The 18,951-nt window shown below is 45.9% G+C and overlaps 2 protein-coding genes across 2 annotated transcripts; both read left to right on the forward strand.

Moving 5' to 3' along the window:
* The first annotated feature begins 833 nt into the window (after positions 1–833).
* On the forward strand, positions 834–10,066 carry gpr146 (G protein-coupled receptor 146). The gene is made up of 2 exons (XM_076170967.1): positions 834–1,119; positions 6,437–10,066. The coding sequence occupies exon 2, from the start codon at positions 6,477–6,479 to the stop codon at positions 7,476–7,478; it is 1,002 nt and encodes a 333-aa protein (XP_076027082.1). The 5' UTR covers positions 834–1,119; positions 6,437–6,476; the 3' UTR covers positions 7,479–10,066.
* A 7,095-nt stretch (positions 10,067–17,161) lies between these two features.
* gper1 (G protein-coupled estrogen receptor 1) lies at positions 17,162–18,265 on the forward strand. The gene has a single exon (XM_076170968.1). The coding sequence runs from the start codon at positions 17,162–17,164 to the stop codon at positions 18,263–18,265; it is 1,104 nt and encodes a 367-aa protein (XP_076027083.1).
* Positions 18,266–18,951: the final 686 nt, after the last annotated feature.

The raw sequence follows: 18,951 nt of genomic DNA on the forward strand, positions 1-18,951 counted from the left end.
GCGCTCTGCCAGTTTAAGCCATAAACGTTGCTCTGTTGACTTGGTGGTCTGAGCAGGCTGACACGCAAGTGCAACTACATGCCAAAATGGGCACCCAGTTTTTACTGGATCGCCTGATCTGCACAAACACCACTTCAGCTGTGCCCGCTCTGCCTACAAGTCTGCTCATTTGGACTCATGCACGTGTAATAATAACGTTTTGTCCCTTCATCCATGCATGCACCAAACTGTTGAGGCTGCACAAAAACTGAAGCCATTGTTACACAGACCTGACTTGTTTTAGTTGATGGATATGTTTATCATCAGGTTCAATTATTAAACATTAATATCTAATAGCAGAGCCTGGCTACGGAGTTCTGAGTTTCCTGCCCATGTTTACCTGATATTTATAATACCTGTAGATAAGTAATTGGTTTAGTATGAGTTACTTTATTACTTCATTAGTATATATGCTAATGTGTATCTTTTGTTATTCATGAGTATTAGTGAACCCCATAAAGGCTAAGAAGCACATTTACCAAGAAAGATAATGAGGATCCAACAACAGTAAATAAACACCGTAAAAAATAGTCTTTGGCTTGTAAATGGTTGGCATGGTATTATTAGTATACTGTATTTGTATTTATATTGAGAGTAACTTGCTGACGACAAAGTAACTGCGCGCTACCGTATGTGCGCGCGCGCGCGCGTGTTACCCAGAGTGCCCCCAGTCTCGCTCGCGCCCCACCTCCCCTTCTGCCGCCCCGTCCAATCAGCGCGCGGGACGCTCGTGGGGCCCGAGTAGCGGAGCAAGCAGACGGTGGGGGAGGGTCACGTGTGTACACAGCGTAAGGACTCCACCAGCGGCTCCGGCAGACGTAGTAAAGGCTCCGCGTCCGCCCCCCTTTCCCCAACAAACCCCGTCCGGAAAGTTCACAAATGAACTCCGTCTCCTCCAAAGGGCAGTAAGGACGCAACTCCCTTCCGCTGCTTGGCTTAATGAGCGCAGAAAGCAGCCGAATTGTCGAATTTAGTACATCACTTAGTCAAATGCAACGACCGAGAAATGCCAGTGGAAATGCTCCATCCAAACCCGATGCCTCCGTAGGTTTGTCGCCGTGCCAAAGCTTGACTTTTCTGGTGAGTTCTACGCGCTTGTTCATCCCCTCGACGCACCGTTGTAGCGGGTTTTAGCCGTGACTTTATACCTGAAGCGGGCGGAGAGTGTATTTGCGCCGTTTTAACGCGCGGAGCGAGTGCGAGTAGCCTGATTTTTGTCAACAATAGTAAGAAGCAGAGTAATACAGTAGAGACGGCAGAGTAGCAGTGGAGCCGTGACAGTTATCCACGCTTTGATCAGTGCGGACAAGTGGGATGCGAACTCACTATGACTGCAAGAAATGGATCATAATCAATGGGGTGGAGGAGCTTTAGAGTTTCTTGATCATTGGCTAACACCTTAAAATGTTGGTATGGGTTGGTTGTAAGTGATGAGGATTAGTGTTTATTCAAATTAAATCAGACTGCAAATGCCAAATATGAGTGCTAAAATGGTCGAATTTACCTTTGCATGAATACTTTGTGTGTTGTTGGTGTGACGTCCTCGGCTGGGACCTACAGTCACACGTCATAGTAAGTATTTGCATGTTTATAACAGGAAGACGACCAAGAGTTTTGCTCATCGGATAAGTAAAACTAAAAATACACTACTTATCACTCTGTTATAGGACCCAGCTTCATAAACATGATAACACTGTTCCACTTCCTGTAATAAATGTATTTAAACAGTTTGTTCATCGTGTTATTAGTTGCTATGATGAGTGCTTAGGTTTAAACGGAAGTCACATAGGGGCAGATAAGGTAGTATGTGTTGAATAACAGTTTTAGCTGTGAGAATAGTAACATGCGTGTGACAGGACACAGGCTGCATGTGCAACTGAATCAACACATAGAACAAAAACAGAAACTAAATGATCAATTTAAGAATAGATTAATTTACAATAAAGGTAATGCTTAGTTGCACTTGACCTCTTATGGGCTGTGAGGCTTTTGAATGCTCCTGGTTTACAAAGTGGCTCCAGCTCTACCTTCCTCTTGCCAAATGAAATGTTTTTTGGAGATTTGTGCTTTGCGCTTGTTGTTGTCACCTCCATCCATGTGACTGACGCGGACACGGGCGCGTGTGCAGTGGCTTAATGGCAATAAGCCTGCTTTGTGCTGACCATTGAACTCTGACTGTTGTTGCCGCCAGTAACACTGTACCGGAAAGAAGTTGAGGAAGCTGTTGAGACAGACTGTGACCTCTGCACGTCCAGCGTTTTGTTACATTAAAGTGTGATTTCTCTTCATAAACGATGCGTTATCTAAGCAATGTGTAACAAGAACGTTGTCACATTGTATTCTAAAATTGTATTCTTCTTCCGTTAATTAGTGACTTCTACAGCTCTAAAATGAACAAGGAGGCGAGTGGGCAGGTGAATCATTGACCTACACGTACAATATGCCTCAATATGAAGAGTTGCCATGGCATCCAATAACTTGAAAATCTCACGCGAAAACCACCCTCAGCTTTGTGACTCATTTCTTACATTGGAATAGTTCTGTGAAAAACTTCTGAATTATATAAAGCCTTTCTACAGAAATAGAGCGAATATTTATTCACCACAGAGATCAGAGTCATTTTGAGTCTTATGCTGCTTTAGAATGCAGCTGGAATCAGATTCCTCATTGATTTACTCCTTTAATGGCCTCCTGTCCTTGGCGTTCATACATAGTTTTCAAAGTTGATTTACTGATAAATAATTTTCTGTGAATTGTACACAAACAATTGCTGGTAAAGGATTTGCATCGTGTTACTTTGTTGCAAGACTTCTCTCACAATGTTACAAAGCCACAACATAACGTATGTTAATGCAAGTCACGTAGTCTTCCTCGCTTGCTGTAGTATGGCTCCGCTCCTCCACTACACACTCACAGCAGACGTGAACAGCCAATCATGTGACATCACTTAGTACATTCTGAGAAGGGTCTGTAAATTCCGGTAAGGATATACTCGGGGTGTGGGCCCGGCATGTCACTCTATTCCCATCCGCCCCTGAGATCTGGCTTCAGAACGCTACGATGTGGAGCACGTGGGCGTCCCTCTTACGACATCGCGTCTGCGGAGCCGCTGCGTACTCAAGCGGGGCTGAAGCGGGGCCTCCTCCTCTGGGAATATTTAACTTAACCACTCCTGACATGAAATAGTGTGAAAAGTTCAGATGAGGCTTAACCAAGTGCAGTCTCTGTCATATGCAGGAGGAACTAAGCAATGAGTCAGTATGAACAAGAACCCCACGTTATAGCTTTGTTTTTGATGGTGAATACACTGTAGGCACGTGCAGAACTGATACACATGGTACCCATCAGAAGTTGGGCTGGTAGATGTCTGTATCAAGTGTTTTACGGGAAACTCTCAACATAATTGGGAAAAGCGTTTACTCATCATATCGAAACAAGTATAATTACTTCAGGCAGTGACTCCTATTTGCATTTGATCGCTCGGCTACAGGCACAAGTGTAATTTCTAACCACCAGGGCCGCACAAAAACAATTATGCTCATGTCAAATATAATGACAGTGTTGTCCATCACAGGTTAGCCGAGCCAATGTCGAGCATTAAAAATGCAAAGATGATGATTAGTCTGTGGATCAAAATTAGCATTTGCCGTTGCGATCAAATACTCAACATGTGAGAAATGCGTCTGTCTTTAATCACGTTGAGAAATGGGCTTTTCCTGAACTAATTGTACAGCAAAAGAGGAAACATAACATTTTATGACCACACACAAGTTGTAACAATGAGTTAAGTCATCTGGCTGTTTGATCATTTGATGAACTCCAACAACTCTAGTTCCGTTTAATGTGTTGCTAGAATTCTAAATGGATCGAACACTTTCACGTCAGTTCAGTCAAGAAGAAGTTGGAACTTCCTGTGCCTGTGCCTCGTGCTCCACATCAGTGTCGTTTAACTAACCTGTTCTGCTTTCACACCAGAGGAAAACAAAAACTTTGATTTGAATGCGTGAAGTGGCGAAATAAAAGGGCATTTATTTTGTCAACATCAAGTGTCTGTTGCCCCGAGTGATTTCCGACTGTGATGAGAACTACAAAGGCCAGTAAGATGTAAACGTTGATGGAATTAAGACGACTCAGCATGCCGAGGTGTTTTACTCCGACTGTGACGTTTCCATGTCCGAGTGAGTCCATTTGCAACGACATCATCTGTTTCTGCTTGAAGGTCGCGTACATGAATGCATGGAAAGGAGCCCCAGTAGGTGGGATTTCACTCTTTTTTATTCACTTCTCCTCTTTTCTAGCCGGGCCGGATGAATCTAGGTTGGAAGTCCCAGTGTCCCCAATTGTGTCAATGCGCATAAAAAAGGGCCGCAGCTTTGTTAATGAATCCCAGGCTGATACTGAATAATGAGGCGTACCAAACAGGGAAAAAGTTCCTTACACCTCAGTACTTTGAAATAAAGTTCATTCCGTCGTCGGTTATGCTTTTCAACACGTCTTGATCCGGAGTCGTCATCGCCGTAGGTCTACTCACTCCACTTCCTTTGTAAGCGGAGCGAGCGGTTTGAGTCCCCCCCCGCCCCCAGATGAAACACCAGCAAACCGCAAACCCCCGAGTCTTAGCTGGCGTTGATCTCGATGTGTTTCACGTTGCGGTAATGGAAGCCGTTAGATGAGCCGTTGTAGTGGAGAACCTATACACAGCAGGTGTTAATGCATGTGGACAGGCAGCCGCCACCAGGAAAAACAAATCTGTGTGTGAGTGTGACTCGCTAATACTCACTAAATACTCTGCGGCTCTTTCCTCTGAAGGTGAAAAGAAGAAGGAGTTGTCAGTGTCAGAGAGAGAGAGAGAGAGAGAGCTCCTAATCTAAGGGATGATGCATTGGTGATTATGTGCGATGGTGAAGGCCAGTTTTAGTGAATGAGTCACTGAGGCCGCTGGTGTTGGAGAGGCGTGCGTATGTGAAGAGTAACTCTAGATGATCTTATTCCAGCCCAGATCTGAGCTCCAGCCCTACCACAGTCTCATTACAGCCAATTGGAAGTGTACAGAGGAGGTACTGAGCCTTTGTGTGTGTGTGTGTGTGTGTGTGTGTGTAAGGCCAAAACAGTCCCTCTGTAGTGGTGTTACGTAAGCGAAGGGAAGAATGTTTCCTCTTTACTGCCGTCGTTACTCATCCTCCTGAGAAGAGAACCGTCCTCCGCCAGAGTTTATTTGACTTTTAGAACATGGATTCTTTGTAGTTCTTTGTAGGCTAACGATGTCTGTGTTGGCTTATATGTACAGTAAATGATTCTTTACGACAAAAAGCTTTCAGTAAAGTTTCAGTATCACTATGATCACACTAGCTTTTCTTTACTTACTTTCAGTAGCACTGTCATCCCTGGATTCATTCACCGTATGACTGCTTATTACGCAAAGGTCAGAGATTAAACGTTGTACAACTCAAATGAGGAGGTGTGGAACATGGATGGATCAAAGTATTTCAGTTTCCCGACCACCAAACTATCGAATTTCGATACCCGGCCTCGCTCGCGGCTCCGTTCGCCTCCATTCTCCATCCCAACGTTCTTGACGTGCTTGCGGTGGTTTCCTTTGACCCCGTCGTGAACCCCTCAACCTCCCAACTCTGTCCTCACCGCCCCACGACCGGGGTCTGCATCGCATTTCACTCTCTATAAATCTACCCGTCACCATCTACGCCCCCTCCTCCCCCTTCAGTCAACTTGGCAGTAACCTGAACAGAGGGTACACATGCTCGAGCCGGAGCAATGAGAGCGACCGGCAATGTCCGGCTTTATCTGGCCGACCATGTGAAAGGCACGAGGGCGGCCCCTGCGTAGGCATCAAAGCCCCACCCCCCACCCACCCCGCACGTGACTGTGACAGAATGAAAGAGAGAGGGGGGGTGGGGGGTGGGAGCAGAGATGCAGAGGGACACAGACAAGTTTGCCCGGGTGTCAGACAAGCGCAGTTTTGTGTCCTTCCACCAGAACAGGGGCCTCATTTGCTGCGGCCGGTGCGGCTCTCGATGTAAAGAAAGAGGTTTTGGAGGCGGAAGCAGCAAACGAGCCATATTGTCGGGCATCCATAGTCGACAGTAAACAGTGTTACTCCAGGCGTGAAGCTTCTCTAGCCAGAGTCAAACCACAAACAAATAACCCAGAAGACGTTTTGATTCAGTTGAAGGAGGGAAAAAATAATTACTGATAAATGTTTTCTTTTGTAATCTCCACCAAATGTCATGGTTCTCCTGGGATGATCAACTAGTCTTCCCATCATGGCGGCATTTTGTCTGTAACTGTCACGCCTCAAAATATTGCGTCAATGTTTAGTCTCAGAGTTGAAACGATCATGATGATGACAGCTTCTCTTCCTCCCTCTGTCTGCCTGCAGTCCGCCTGTTGAGAGAGCTGACCCGAGTCGGAGCCTCGCAATGTGGAGCTGCATGGTTTACAACGAGACGGACCCCAGTGCGGACTACAGGCTCTGCCAGGACTTTGGCCTCATCCTCTCGGTCTTCTCCCTCATCTACCTCCTGGTGTGTTTCCCCGTAGGCCTGTGCTACAATGCGCTGCTGGTGGTGGTCAACCTCTCCAACAAGGTGTCCATGACCATGCCCGACGTCTACTTCGTCAACATGGCCATAGCGGGCCTTGTGCTCAACCTGGTGGCGCCCGTAGAGCTGCTGGGCCCCAGCTTCACCCGCTGGCCTGTGTGGGATTACAACAACGAGGTCTACATCACCTTACTCATCCTTTTCAATATATCCTCCCTGGTCATCATGTACTCCACCACGCTGCTCAGTCTGGACTACTACATAGAGAGGGCATTGCCGCGCACATACATGTCCAGCGTGTATAACACCAAACACGTGTGCGGCTTCATTTGGGGCGGCGCCGTGCTCACCAGCTTCTCTTCGCTGCTCTTCTACGTGTGCAACCACGTCTCCACTAAGATCATCGAGTGCTCCAAGATGCAGAACAAGGAGGCCGCTGACGCCATCATGATGTTCATCGGCTACGTGGTCCCTGCGGTGGCTGTCCTTTACGCCTTCGTGCTCATCTTGCGCATCAGGAAGGAGTCCACACCTCTGGACCAGGACTCGGCCCGCCTGGACCCTTCCATCCACAGGCTGCTGCTGGCTTCGGTCTGCGTGCAGTTCGTCCTGTGGACCCCGTATTACATGACTCTCCTGGTACACACCATAGCCGGCGCGCCAGGAAACTATAGCAACAGACATCAGTACACTACCTACTATTTCTTGAGGTGCGTGTCCGAGCTGCTGGCCTTCTCCAGCAGCTTTGCAATGCCGCTCATGTACAGACAGATGAACAAGAACTTCTCCAGCAAGCTTCAGCGGCTGCTCCGAAGGCTTCACTGCAGAGACCAGTCCTGCCCGCACGAACGCTCCACAGTGCAGCAAGTGGTGACGTGAGATCACCAACCACCACCCAAACGCCCACCCCCTCTCCCACTTCTTGGCCCAGCCAGCACTTATCCCCCCCCTCCTCCCCCCCGCAGAGCCAGTATCTGCCCGGGCTCCCTCGCCGATCTGGATTGGGTTAACAGCTACGTAGCAAACTGTGGAATTTCCTGTCACCTTTCCAGAACGTGATCAGATCAATCCGCTTCTGCAGCGAGAGGACACACCCGAGCAAAAAACCACTAGGTGATGTTGTTTTGAAGCTTAGACTGTGGGTCGTCTAGCTCGTGGGTGGTAAATTAGCACGACCCGCCCATAATTACCCAGCTCTTTCTTTTGCGTTTCACGCTAACATGCTAACCAAATATTAGCACAGGGACACCCTAGTACTGACGTCAGCTTGGGTGTGGAATTCCTGATATGGGTGTTTTAGGAGGATTCTGCCGACGTTTTACAAGCTCGACCGATACCCATGACAAAAACCTGTCTGCAGGGAGAAAACTCGGACAAACGGACCGAATTAGCGACAGGAAATGCTACACAAGCCAGGAAGATAAGCTGCTATACGACAACCAGTTCCAACTCTCATATGAAATATTTCCATGTTCCCACAACATCAGTTCCAGAGTTTGGCCTCATGTGTCACACAGAAGCTGCACACTCGAGTCAACGTGACGTGTCCAGAGGGGCCGGCGGCTCTTACAGTACAAGTATAGTGGAGTACGGTACGAGCTGTTAGCCAATCCAGCGCCTTGCCCACCCTCAAATTATACGTCCGGACCGAAAAGACCGTTTGACTCTTGTGTCACCTCTCAGCTGAATTCTCCCTCTCCTACCGGAATGTGGAGATCTACTTCAGTCTGGATTAGCTTAGAGGTAGAATATGAGTTTAGATCTACTCACAGGCGTGTAGAGAAGATACACGAGTCAAACATCTGTGTGCTCGCACCACTTTGAAGCCAGACTTGACTCGCTTTTATTGAAGCTTGCATTCAGGGTTTAGACGTAACCGGTTTACCTCTTATTGCGTTCTCTGATGAAATCACAGAACCGTAAGCAGAAGAAAATGAGCTCTTCGTTTCTGGCCTTGGCGCAGCTCCCTCAGCCAAGTATGAGGTTTGTTAAGCTGCTTTTATTTGTATTTGTTTTGCTCCTGCGCGAATGACGCAGATCTAGAGCCTCGCATCAGGCCAGTGAAGTCCACGCAGGGTCAGCAGGGGCCGCGAGGAGGCGGGCCTGTACATTCCCAACATGATTCAAGCACTCGTTAGCGACGGGGAGGTTTTGTCCGCTCCAGTCCAGATGCACCATCAGCAACCTTCACCCAAGTATGAAAGACCGGTGTGCCGAGCACCTGCTGACAATGTGTCGGATGCAGAATCATAGTTTGAGCTGCGGTGCTGCTCAGAGGCATAAAGGTAATCTGCACATTCTTAGCTAAGCCGCTTTGCGTCGTTTTTTCGCCTGCAAATTAACAAATAGACTAAACGGAACAATCCAGCGCGTGTCCCATTCAAACTCTACTGTGTGTGTGTGTGTGTTTTGGCACAGTTAATCATTATTTAAAGTCAGATCAAAGTCCTAATTCTTGCCGGAATCAGAAGGCAAACAGTAGCAAGTGTAATCAAAGCTTATCTGACACATTTCCTGCCCTTATTGGTGCTCCAGTTTCTGTGAGTGACATTTAGATGATGGCGAGAGTGGAGACTAGCAGCAGTGAGTCAAATTGAGGCTGGAATGTCTGATTCTTGAGCTTTTTCCAAACTGAAAATTCACACAGTCCACTGGGCCTGATTTGTAAGTATAGACGGTTTCCATAGTTGGCCGCCAGTTTGATAAGTTTGGAGGCTGCTGCTCATCCTCACCGCTGTTATTCTCCACAATCAGCAGTGGTTTCCATATCTCGTATACACGTCCACCATTGACGCGTACGCAAATGCTCGATAGTTACTTTAGTGTTGTTGTGAAAAACACTTTTGACCTAGAAAGCATTGGCGAGCTCATACCACTGCCAAGGCTGCACTTTCCTCCTCCTCCTCCTCATCATCCTTTGTCGTTTTGATAATCAAAACGTATAATTTGAATCGGCAAATTTGACCCAGATCTGCATCAAAGCACGCACGGTCACAGACAATCAGAGAATCTGCGGCATCAGAGACCAACAAAGATCCTGCAAAATTCCAGGATGCCAAATCATTGAAGTTTGTCGGCCGCTTCCTCTTTTTAGACGTTGTACTCGCTGACAAACAGAACTGGAATCGACCTCCCTGAGCAGATCTGCACACACGGCCTGACAGTGAATGATGCGGCAACGTGGCATGGAGCCAAGTGGGCCCAACGCAAACTCGGGATCGCCCGAGTTCAGGGTCGAACGTGTCAAACTGGTCCTGAATCTCATGTTCCGAAAATGTCAAAACACCTTCAAAGTTCTCACGCGTCCTGCAGATACATTCTAAGCTGTTTGAACGGCAAAACCTCAGAAGATGAATCCACTGTCAGATGTGACGCTTTTGTGACTGTGTACACAAGTATATACTGTATGTTTAATACAAAGTAATGTGTATATATTGTATGTTAGAGATTTACAGGAAGATACCACGCCTTTTCAAAAAAAACACAGTATTATTTTCTGAGGGATATATTTAGATTCTGTAAGTAATCTACTGTCAACTAAGCCAAAACTGATTAAACAATAAACTAACATGGATATTACGCCTCTTTCTTACCCGACACGTCTTTATTCACATGCAAACAGGTGACGTCACATACATGTACAGACCTGCCTGGCAATCCACTCCACCTTGATCTAAGATCTACACGTCTGCAACATTTCATCAAAAGCTTTTTTCTTCTTCCACTTTGTGAGAACTCCTGCCGAGCAGATCGACACAGAAACATTAAAGTAACTGCAAGCAGTGTCAATTTTCAAAGACTTTTAAAAAAGAGTCTCTAATGATGTCCACAGAAACTTAGATCAAAGTTCTAGAAACCCAGAAGTGTCTTTGTAAACACACACTAAATCAATAGATTTTGCTTTTATCTAACTCATCTGAACATGAAAGTGATGATGATGATGATGATGCTGGGCTCTAATTCTTCAGCACTCTGCTCATAATCAGGTGAATATGAAAGTGGGTGTGAGGCAGGAGCCCTCAGACCTCCACCGGCCCCCTTCTCCACCATGCAAAACAGCAGATTGCTTGTGGTTTGTCCCTCAACCAGCCACCCAGACTGAGGAAAACAGCGACATTCCAGGCATTCTGGGAATTGTTTTGTCTTCTGTGGCTCTACAGTCCAATACCGTCGCCATTCTCAGTGACAACAATGTCGCGTGGGCCCCATCTGATAACATCTCAGTACAATGAGAGCTGTGTGATTAACTGCAAGCATATGGGGGGGCGGGGGGGAAGAAAAGTTCAACCTCCGAAGCTGACAGATCCAAACAGATCCGGTTTGACGTTATACTTAGATGGGAAGGGATAGAATTAAAAGCTGAGCCAGACGGAGGTGAGGTGCCACCATGCAGCGAGGAATCATCTCCTGCTGTAATCAGCTGCTCTTACTGAGGCCACGCCCACTTTGGTCCAGCAGCACAAACGTATTGGGCAATAGCGTGTGTATTTATATTAGTGAGCCAAATCACAAAGAACATCACGTTTCCAGTTAAGAGGAGGAGGTTGTGTATTTTACGTACTACATCTGGAAATGATATGATAATGGAGTGAATTGAACACGGTTGCCATGGTTGCAGTTCCCCCTGCCAAGGCCTTGGGGTCTCAAAGGGGCTTTTGCTCGACTGCTGGCTCAAGGAAACAACACAAAGGACGCGTCATCTGCTTTGACAGGACGCCATCCATCAGTGTCATAACTGAAGCTATCATCTATCAGTGCTGCTTTTCATTTGTAAAACACAGGAAGCTGCTGATGATGCAAGGAGCGCCGCTGAGACCGTTTAACAGGAAGGAGAGGAGCCACATCCTGATTATGATCAAACACAGATAAGTCCACACACACATAGTCAAACTGTTTTATACCAATGACAGTGCGTCGCATTCACACAGCTGGGTTAGTTTCAATGTTTTGATTTGCCGCCTAAATCATCACCAGGTGACACGGCCGGGACAGCTCCCCCTTATTTTGAGAACCACTGGATAAGAGGGACACTGGATTAGGTTTGGAAATTACAGCAAAATTCCTCACACACAAAGGTGACAGAAACTTAACAGACGTCAAAGTAGCAAGGAATAACTATGATTGATCTCTTAAGTCTAATTATTGCTGCGTGCTTACAGCCAATACATATAAAACAATGAGAAGTGTGCAGTGTGTGTGTGGGTGTGTGTGTGTGTGTAACTGTATCAAATTAGAGCTTTGGTTGTTTTCCCGATGCACCTTGGAGCCAAAGTGTAGCTGGAAAAGCTTTTAACTGTACTCGCTTGAATGGAGTAAAGCTGAGCGAGCAGAGTTTTTAATGCTTTTAATGTGTTTGTTCTCCTCAGGAGGATCAACCAGACCCAAAGAATGAGGGTCAACTCTGGCCCTTACATACAGCATCAAACATCAGACCACCTATGTAGTCAGAACATTTGGTTTGTGGCTTTAGATGTTTGATTTGGCCGTCAACCAGATTTCACACAAAGCCGAGGCAGCACTTGTTTTTGTCAATGTGGGTCAAACTGAGCTTTGGAAAACACAGAAGGAAACGCAAAACACGGTCCTATATTGCATTTCCAGCATTTATGTGCCCCTGTTATCACTAATTGCAGATTGGATTTCATAATGCGCAACTGGAAGCACATCAACATCAAAGCAGGGTGACGAGGAAATGAAAAATAAGATAATAAACCAAGAGGAAGGAGAATTAATCAAATAAGAATAAAAGAAAGCACAGGACAAAATGTTTAGATATCATTTTTATCTATATTTATTGAAGAGAAATGCCCTGTATCAGAGTATTCAGCAGTTTGTTTTGTATCTGTGTGACGTCCTTGACGCACTTTGAAATCTCCAAACATAACGACTCCTACAGACTTCAGCAAGGAGCCTTCACCCTTTCGTCATCTCAGCTCAGGGGGGGGATGCATACACACACACACACACACACACACACACACACACACACACACACACACACACACACATCGGGCAGGGGGCAGATGCTTTTGAAACACGAACCACCCATCCCCTCTCCCTCTCCCTCTCTCTCTCTCTCTCTCTCTCTCTCTCTCTCTCTCTCTCTCTCTCTCTCTCTCTCTCTCCCTGCCAGTCCTGTTTTCAAACTCTCCTCCTCCTCCTCGTAGGGGCAGAGCGACGTGAATGAAAAACACAATGAAATCCCAGCATCAGCTAAATATCAAACATGGAGGAGCAGAGGAGAGCTGGACTGTGCAGAATATTCCAGAGGTTGTGGTTGTGGCTGTGGGACATGATGAGGAGCCAGCAGCACATCAGTCTGCTAAGTGGAGGCAGATGAGGGTGTTATAACCTCCACTAGACCTCCCACTCGCACTCCCAAAGCCCTGGAGCTGTACATGCCACAGCTTCCCATTAATAACACTCGGATTCTGTTAATGCCGCCTAATTGGATGGGAGGCGTTCTTGTTTATTCACGTTTAGGCTCGACAGGACCGCATCATCCTACAGTGTTTATACGTATAGAAACCAAAAGGTCGCATCCGTATGTTTATGCTGAAATTTCACTTTACACATGTTATTTTCACACTATTTGTCTGATTAGGTGAAATACTTGAATGATGCTGCTTACTTGATGACCTCATCTGATGATAATAATTGACTTAAACTATCTTCATAACTCTATTGATCATTGTTCTGTCTCTATACCCAGTGTTTGTTCATTGATGTGAGTGCACCGGCTCATGTTTTGGGAACCAGCGTTTGTTGACCAAACGTTGTTCTCTACTGATACCAGTGGGCCCTCCAGTGGTCACAAATGGGTCGTGCATCTATTTATTTCCCTTCCGTCTGCTTCCAGCAATCACAGTGTTATTCTTCTGATTTCACACTCTAGATTCAGCTGCTGGACATTTCAACTTCAAAGACAAGTTCAACTCTTAATGAAAACCACAAATCTGACACTCCACAAACAATACATACATACCAACGTAGGACATGTAGCCCTCTTTCAGAGTCTGTATTTTGTTCAACTATAACGTGTGTCGTTTTTGCTCTTTCTACCTTAAAGTGAACACTGGTCCTCAATTTTCCTCACACTGTGGTTTAATGCCAATTGTGGAATCAGTCCATGTCGATTGGTCACTTTGTCCATTTGACCTGGTTATTGGAGGTCGTGGTTGTAGTCTGTCGATCTCCACTGGCCCTCAATCACTTTTATTACTTACACAAATCTCTCCATTTTCCTCTTTCTATTATTCCTTTTGTCTGTCTCTCTGTCTCTTTTCCAGCACATCGACCTCTAGCCACCCTTTCCTCTTAACTATGTGAATCCATGTGAAATTGTTCTCGGTACTTGAGAGAAAATGACTGAAATCTTCCTCGTCAAATTACCTCTCTCTTTTTCTGCTGTATTGACTTTCCAGCAGACTGAATCCACTGAACTATTCTCTGCTCCCCTGTCTTGTCAGAACCAGCAGGGGTGCCAGCTGCTGTATTGACCCTGTGCGCTCTTATGGACCATCACTGCTGCTCTGCGCAGTTGCTTGACTACCACAATCAGCTTCTCCTCGAGAGCTTGTGCCATCTGCACTTAACTCGGCAAAAGGGGCTCCATCTTCGAAGTCGAAGGCAGCACACGTCCTGTCTGTCAGACTCTCCAAAACATGCAACTCTAACTATCTGCCAGAGTCACACACACCTCAGTCCCCTCAGCTGGTCTTTGTCCTGCCTTCAACATAGTGAGCCCCCACATGCCCTTTTCAACCTTTAATCTGAAGATGCGTGCTTGTAGGAGGAGGAATGATTGATGTGTCCTGAGCCCAGCGCAACGTAACACAACCAATACTTCCTCCAACTCGACCCACTTATGCCAGTGATGCTGGAGGCAGGCTGCTTTGTACCAGGCTGTCCAATAACTGAATCAGAGGGCTTTTACCCGAGACTCTGCCCGCCCTGCCCCATATCCAACCCAGTCATCTCCAATCTGGACAACTGGTTGAATTTTCAATATCCACTTTTCTCTACTCTTCACCCAGAATGCTGTCTTCAACTTGAAATGTTCTCACATCACACGCCATCTAATCCACTCCCTGTGGATGCTCATGCCAAATCCAGAGCTCTGCTGCTGCTGCTGCTGCTGCTGCACAATCCTGCCAAAGTAGCTGCAACACCCAAAACTCCATCCAGCCTGGGCCTTGACTCTTTTTCCTCGTGGCTGTCATTTGCTGGAGTTTTCTGCTGCTAAATTCTGCCTGTGCTTCCCTCCCTGACATTTTTAGTTTCTCTTGGGATTTCACTGATCCAAGCAGAATTTAAACTAATACTAATACTTTTCCTGGAGCCCAGAGTAACAGTTACAGTCAACCATTGTATGAAAAGGAACAGGGATCAATGATTTCTGTGAGAATCAATAATCAGCTATTTTCATAGCATTGCCGCTGTAAACTCAATTTCTGTGCACATTGATGGGGAACAGCAACAAAAGGTGATGAGCTGCATGTTTACGGGACAGACAACCCAGGTGAGCAAATACTGCAAAGAAAATATAAGTGGTTTCCATAACAACATCACCAGTAAACTCCAGCATGGTCTTATTTGCGATCCAAACGTTTCTTTTGCATTCAGATGAGATCAGCTGGAGTTGCTGGAGTTTTCTGGCTGCTCACCTGCGATCACAACCAGGTGAAGAGAAGAGAAGAGGAGGGGAGGGGACGTGACGAAGCACAGTGACACGCAACGGGTCATGGAGCTTCCGTCGTGTTCCTCTGAGCTCTCTCCATCTCTCCCTCCCTCCTTCCCTCCCTCACTCCCTCCTCTGCTCTCACTGGGTTGGGCCAAACAGCAGGTGGTGCAGGAGAGAAGCTTGGAAATGGGATTTACAAATCTGAGGCTCTGCTCTGGACAAGCATGGAGAAGCAACAAACCTCCAAATGTACAAAGTAAGTGCATGTTTGCTACTTTTACTTACTTACTGGTATTTTGGTGTATATCAGTTGACTGTTTTGCCTTTGAAACCAGGCACTTTTACACAAACTACTGCAGTAGATTGTAATGATGGTTACGGCAATGCATTGAATTCATGTATCTGTTAATATCAGCATTGTGGTCGGTCAGCTCAGGCATTAATGGCTCAGTCCCTTATGTCTTATTTAGACATGAATCTGGTCTTCAGTTTGTCTTGGCACAGTCCGGTGAGTCTAATTGAATTTTCTTGGAGAATTCCAGCTCCCATTAAATTATGCAGCTGAAAGTGCAAAGCAAAGATTTTAAACTATTCCGAGTGCATTATTCATTCTTTTTTTTCTCATTGAGGCTGTAAATAAAAAAGCTGAGTGTGTCGCACTGAAGCGTGTATGATGCCGAGGATGTGATGTTTACTGACCTTCATAGTAAAACACTTGTAGGCTGTAGTTCATCAATCTATTTTTGCTCGACATCTCTGTAGAATTCAGTGCTTGTAATCATTTCATTCTCATTATTGATTTTCTTTATGTCTAATTAGAAGCCACTACATGCATGTTTACCTGTAAGATAATGAATCTATGCATCAGTTTATCGCTTAATTGATCACATGGTGTGTTGTCGCTTGGACGAGTCGACGCTGCAGAAGTTTTGTTGTGGTGGAGATAAAGTGAGAGCTTTGCTGAGGAGGGTAGCAACCAATCACATGGCTTATAATGTTCAGTCCAAGTGTTTAATATGTCAAAGCATGCAATTACTTTATAATACAGAAATTCTGATGTATGCATTTATTTTTTATTCCAGAAAATCTAAGTGTGAGTTCTGCTGCCCAGACGTGTTCAAGCGCACCAGAGGTTTTATTCAATGTTAATGAAGACATTTTTTTTTTTTCATCTCACCAATTAATAGTCATCAAGTCTGGACAAGCCGGTCAGCCCGAGCTCGGATTGGCTGAGGATTTCAAAAGAGGACTTCAATGCATCTGTTTAAGTCTGAAGCTTGAATGTTAATGTGCTTTCTTAGCTCCTCGCATTGATTTAAAGCCCTTTGAAGTTTCTCACGCCATAATATGATTGTTTTATATAATTGTGAATGGAATATTCCTGCTGAAAAGAATGAATTGGTGAAGCCTATGCGTTATGTTTTCTGTGTGCATACCATTTGTTCCAAGTCTGTGCAGCTAATTCTTTTTCATGCTGTGATCTTCTTTTTTTCCCCTCTCTCAGCTCAAGTGTCACAGCAATAGCGTCTCCAGCCGAGGCTTTCTGAATACGCATGCACACGGACAGGGGAGACAAAGCAGCACTCCAATCAGATGACTCAAAGAGGGAAAACGAAGTCCACCATCTAATCTCAGTCTCGGTCTGGACCATGTGAGTCATCGAATAAGTGGACAATGGAGATGCATCTGTTCAGTATCTGGGATTCTATTCTTAGATGAAACCTTGATGCCATCATGGCGTCAAACAAACCGTAGACCTTCTCACCCCGGCGTCCTGACACCTGTCAGCATGCAAACTCAGCATAGATGATCTACCCTTTTGAGAAACCTGACTGGGAACTATCACAGTCTAACAATGTAGCAGGTCTATGTGACGTACATGTGGCCTATGATTCAAGCCAGACCAACCACAGTCAGTATGGAAGTGTCGACCACCTCTTTGGTTTGGATATATGTTAACAGTACAGAACAAGTGAACACTTCATATGAGTACAACTCCACGGATTTGACTGAAAGTTCAGACAAATATCACTCCTACGTTATCGGCCTCTTCCTGTCCTGCATGTACACCATCCTCCTCTTCCCCATTGGATTTATTGGCAACATCCTAATCCTGGTGGTAAACCTGAACCACAGAGAGAAGATGACCATCCCCGACCTTTACTTTGTGAACCTGGCCGTCGCCGACCTCATCCTGGTGGCAGACTCCCTCATTGAGGTTTTCAATCTGAACGAGAAGTATTACGACTACGCCGTCCTCTGCACCTTCATGTCCCTTTTCCTGCAGGTCAACATGTACAGCAGCATCTTCTTCCTCACGTGGATGAGTTTTGATCGCTACATCGCCTTGGCGAGCTCTATGAGCAGCAGCCCCCTCAGGACTATGCGGCACGCCAAGCTCAGCTGCGGCCTCATCTGGATGGCCTCTATTTTAGCCACCCTCCTCCCCTTCACCATCGTGCAGACGCAGCACAGGGGAGAGGTTCACTTCTGCTTTGCCAACGTGTTTGAGATTCAGTGGCTGGAGGTGACCATTGGCTTTTTGGTGCCCTTCTCCATCATTGGTCTATGCTACTCCCTGATCGTTCGCATCCTCATGAGGGCCCAGAAGCACCGTGGATTGTGGCCACGGCGGCAGAAGGCCCTGCGCATGATTGTGGTGGTGGTTCTGGTGTTCTTCATCTGCTGGCTGCCAGAGAATGTCTTCATCAGCATCCAGCTGCTCCAGGGCACAGCTGACCCAGCACAGAGGACTGCTACCACCCTGTGGCACGACTACCCGCTCACAGGCCACATTGTTAACCTGGCTGCCTTCTCCAACAGCTGCCTCAACCCTATTATCTACAGCTTCCTAGGGGAAACTTTCAGGGACAAGCTGCGTCTCTTCATTAAGCAGAAGGCCAGCTGGTCAGTAGTCAACCGTTTCTGCAACCACGCCCTTGACTTACACATCCCTGTCAGAAGTGACGTGTCAGAGGTGTGACAACTGTGAGGAGGAACAAGTCCACCACATGTATGAGTCCTTCAAATCCAAGTGATATCACCCAGTGTCAAATCTGACCTCAGCTGTCAGACATGAGAGAACACTCAACACAATCAATTCACCTGCTCACTTTTTGAACAAAAAACAAAAGGATGTACACTCAAAGGTTTCAAATCACTAGATATGTGTGATGCTGTAGTACATAAAAATGATACTTCAAAGTGATTTTTATGTTTATCTGCATTGTGAGATTGCGGGTCAGTGTATTTGGTGTTAGTTCTTCACAAACTTCGCCTGAAAGCGTCAGAAAATGAAGTAAAACATCTGCATCTGGCCTGAGGGAGCAGCCAAACGACTAAAGGACCTAACAGGGGAAGAGTCTGAGCCTAATACAGTTTTTTTCAGTTGCTTGATCTATTTTTGGAGCACTTTTCCCAAAACAATAACAGCAACTCTCACTGTGTCGCAAGGGAACAAAGGTCCATAACTCACTCAGAATGTGTCATTTTCATCTAAACCCAGTAAATTCATCAGCCAGAGCATCACTCAGTCTGTTTACATGCACATTAAAACATCAATTCTAAAGTGTTTAAGGTGATTATAACATATTTCATACGTCATGTAAACACTAGAGCTACATTAATCAAAGTTGATTGTGCGACTTTAAATGAATTTACTTCATTATA

The sequence above is a fragment of the Genypterus blacodes genome, unplaced genomic scaffold (assembly GCF_046128005.1).
Source record: "Genypterus blacodes isolate CSIRO-AG114 ecotype Tasmania unplaced genomic scaffold, CSIRO-AGI_Gbla_v1 ptg000234l_1, whole genome shotgun sequence".
NCBI lineage: Eukaryota > Metazoa > Chordata > Actinopteri > Ophidiiformes > Ophidiidae > Genypterus > Genypterus blacodes.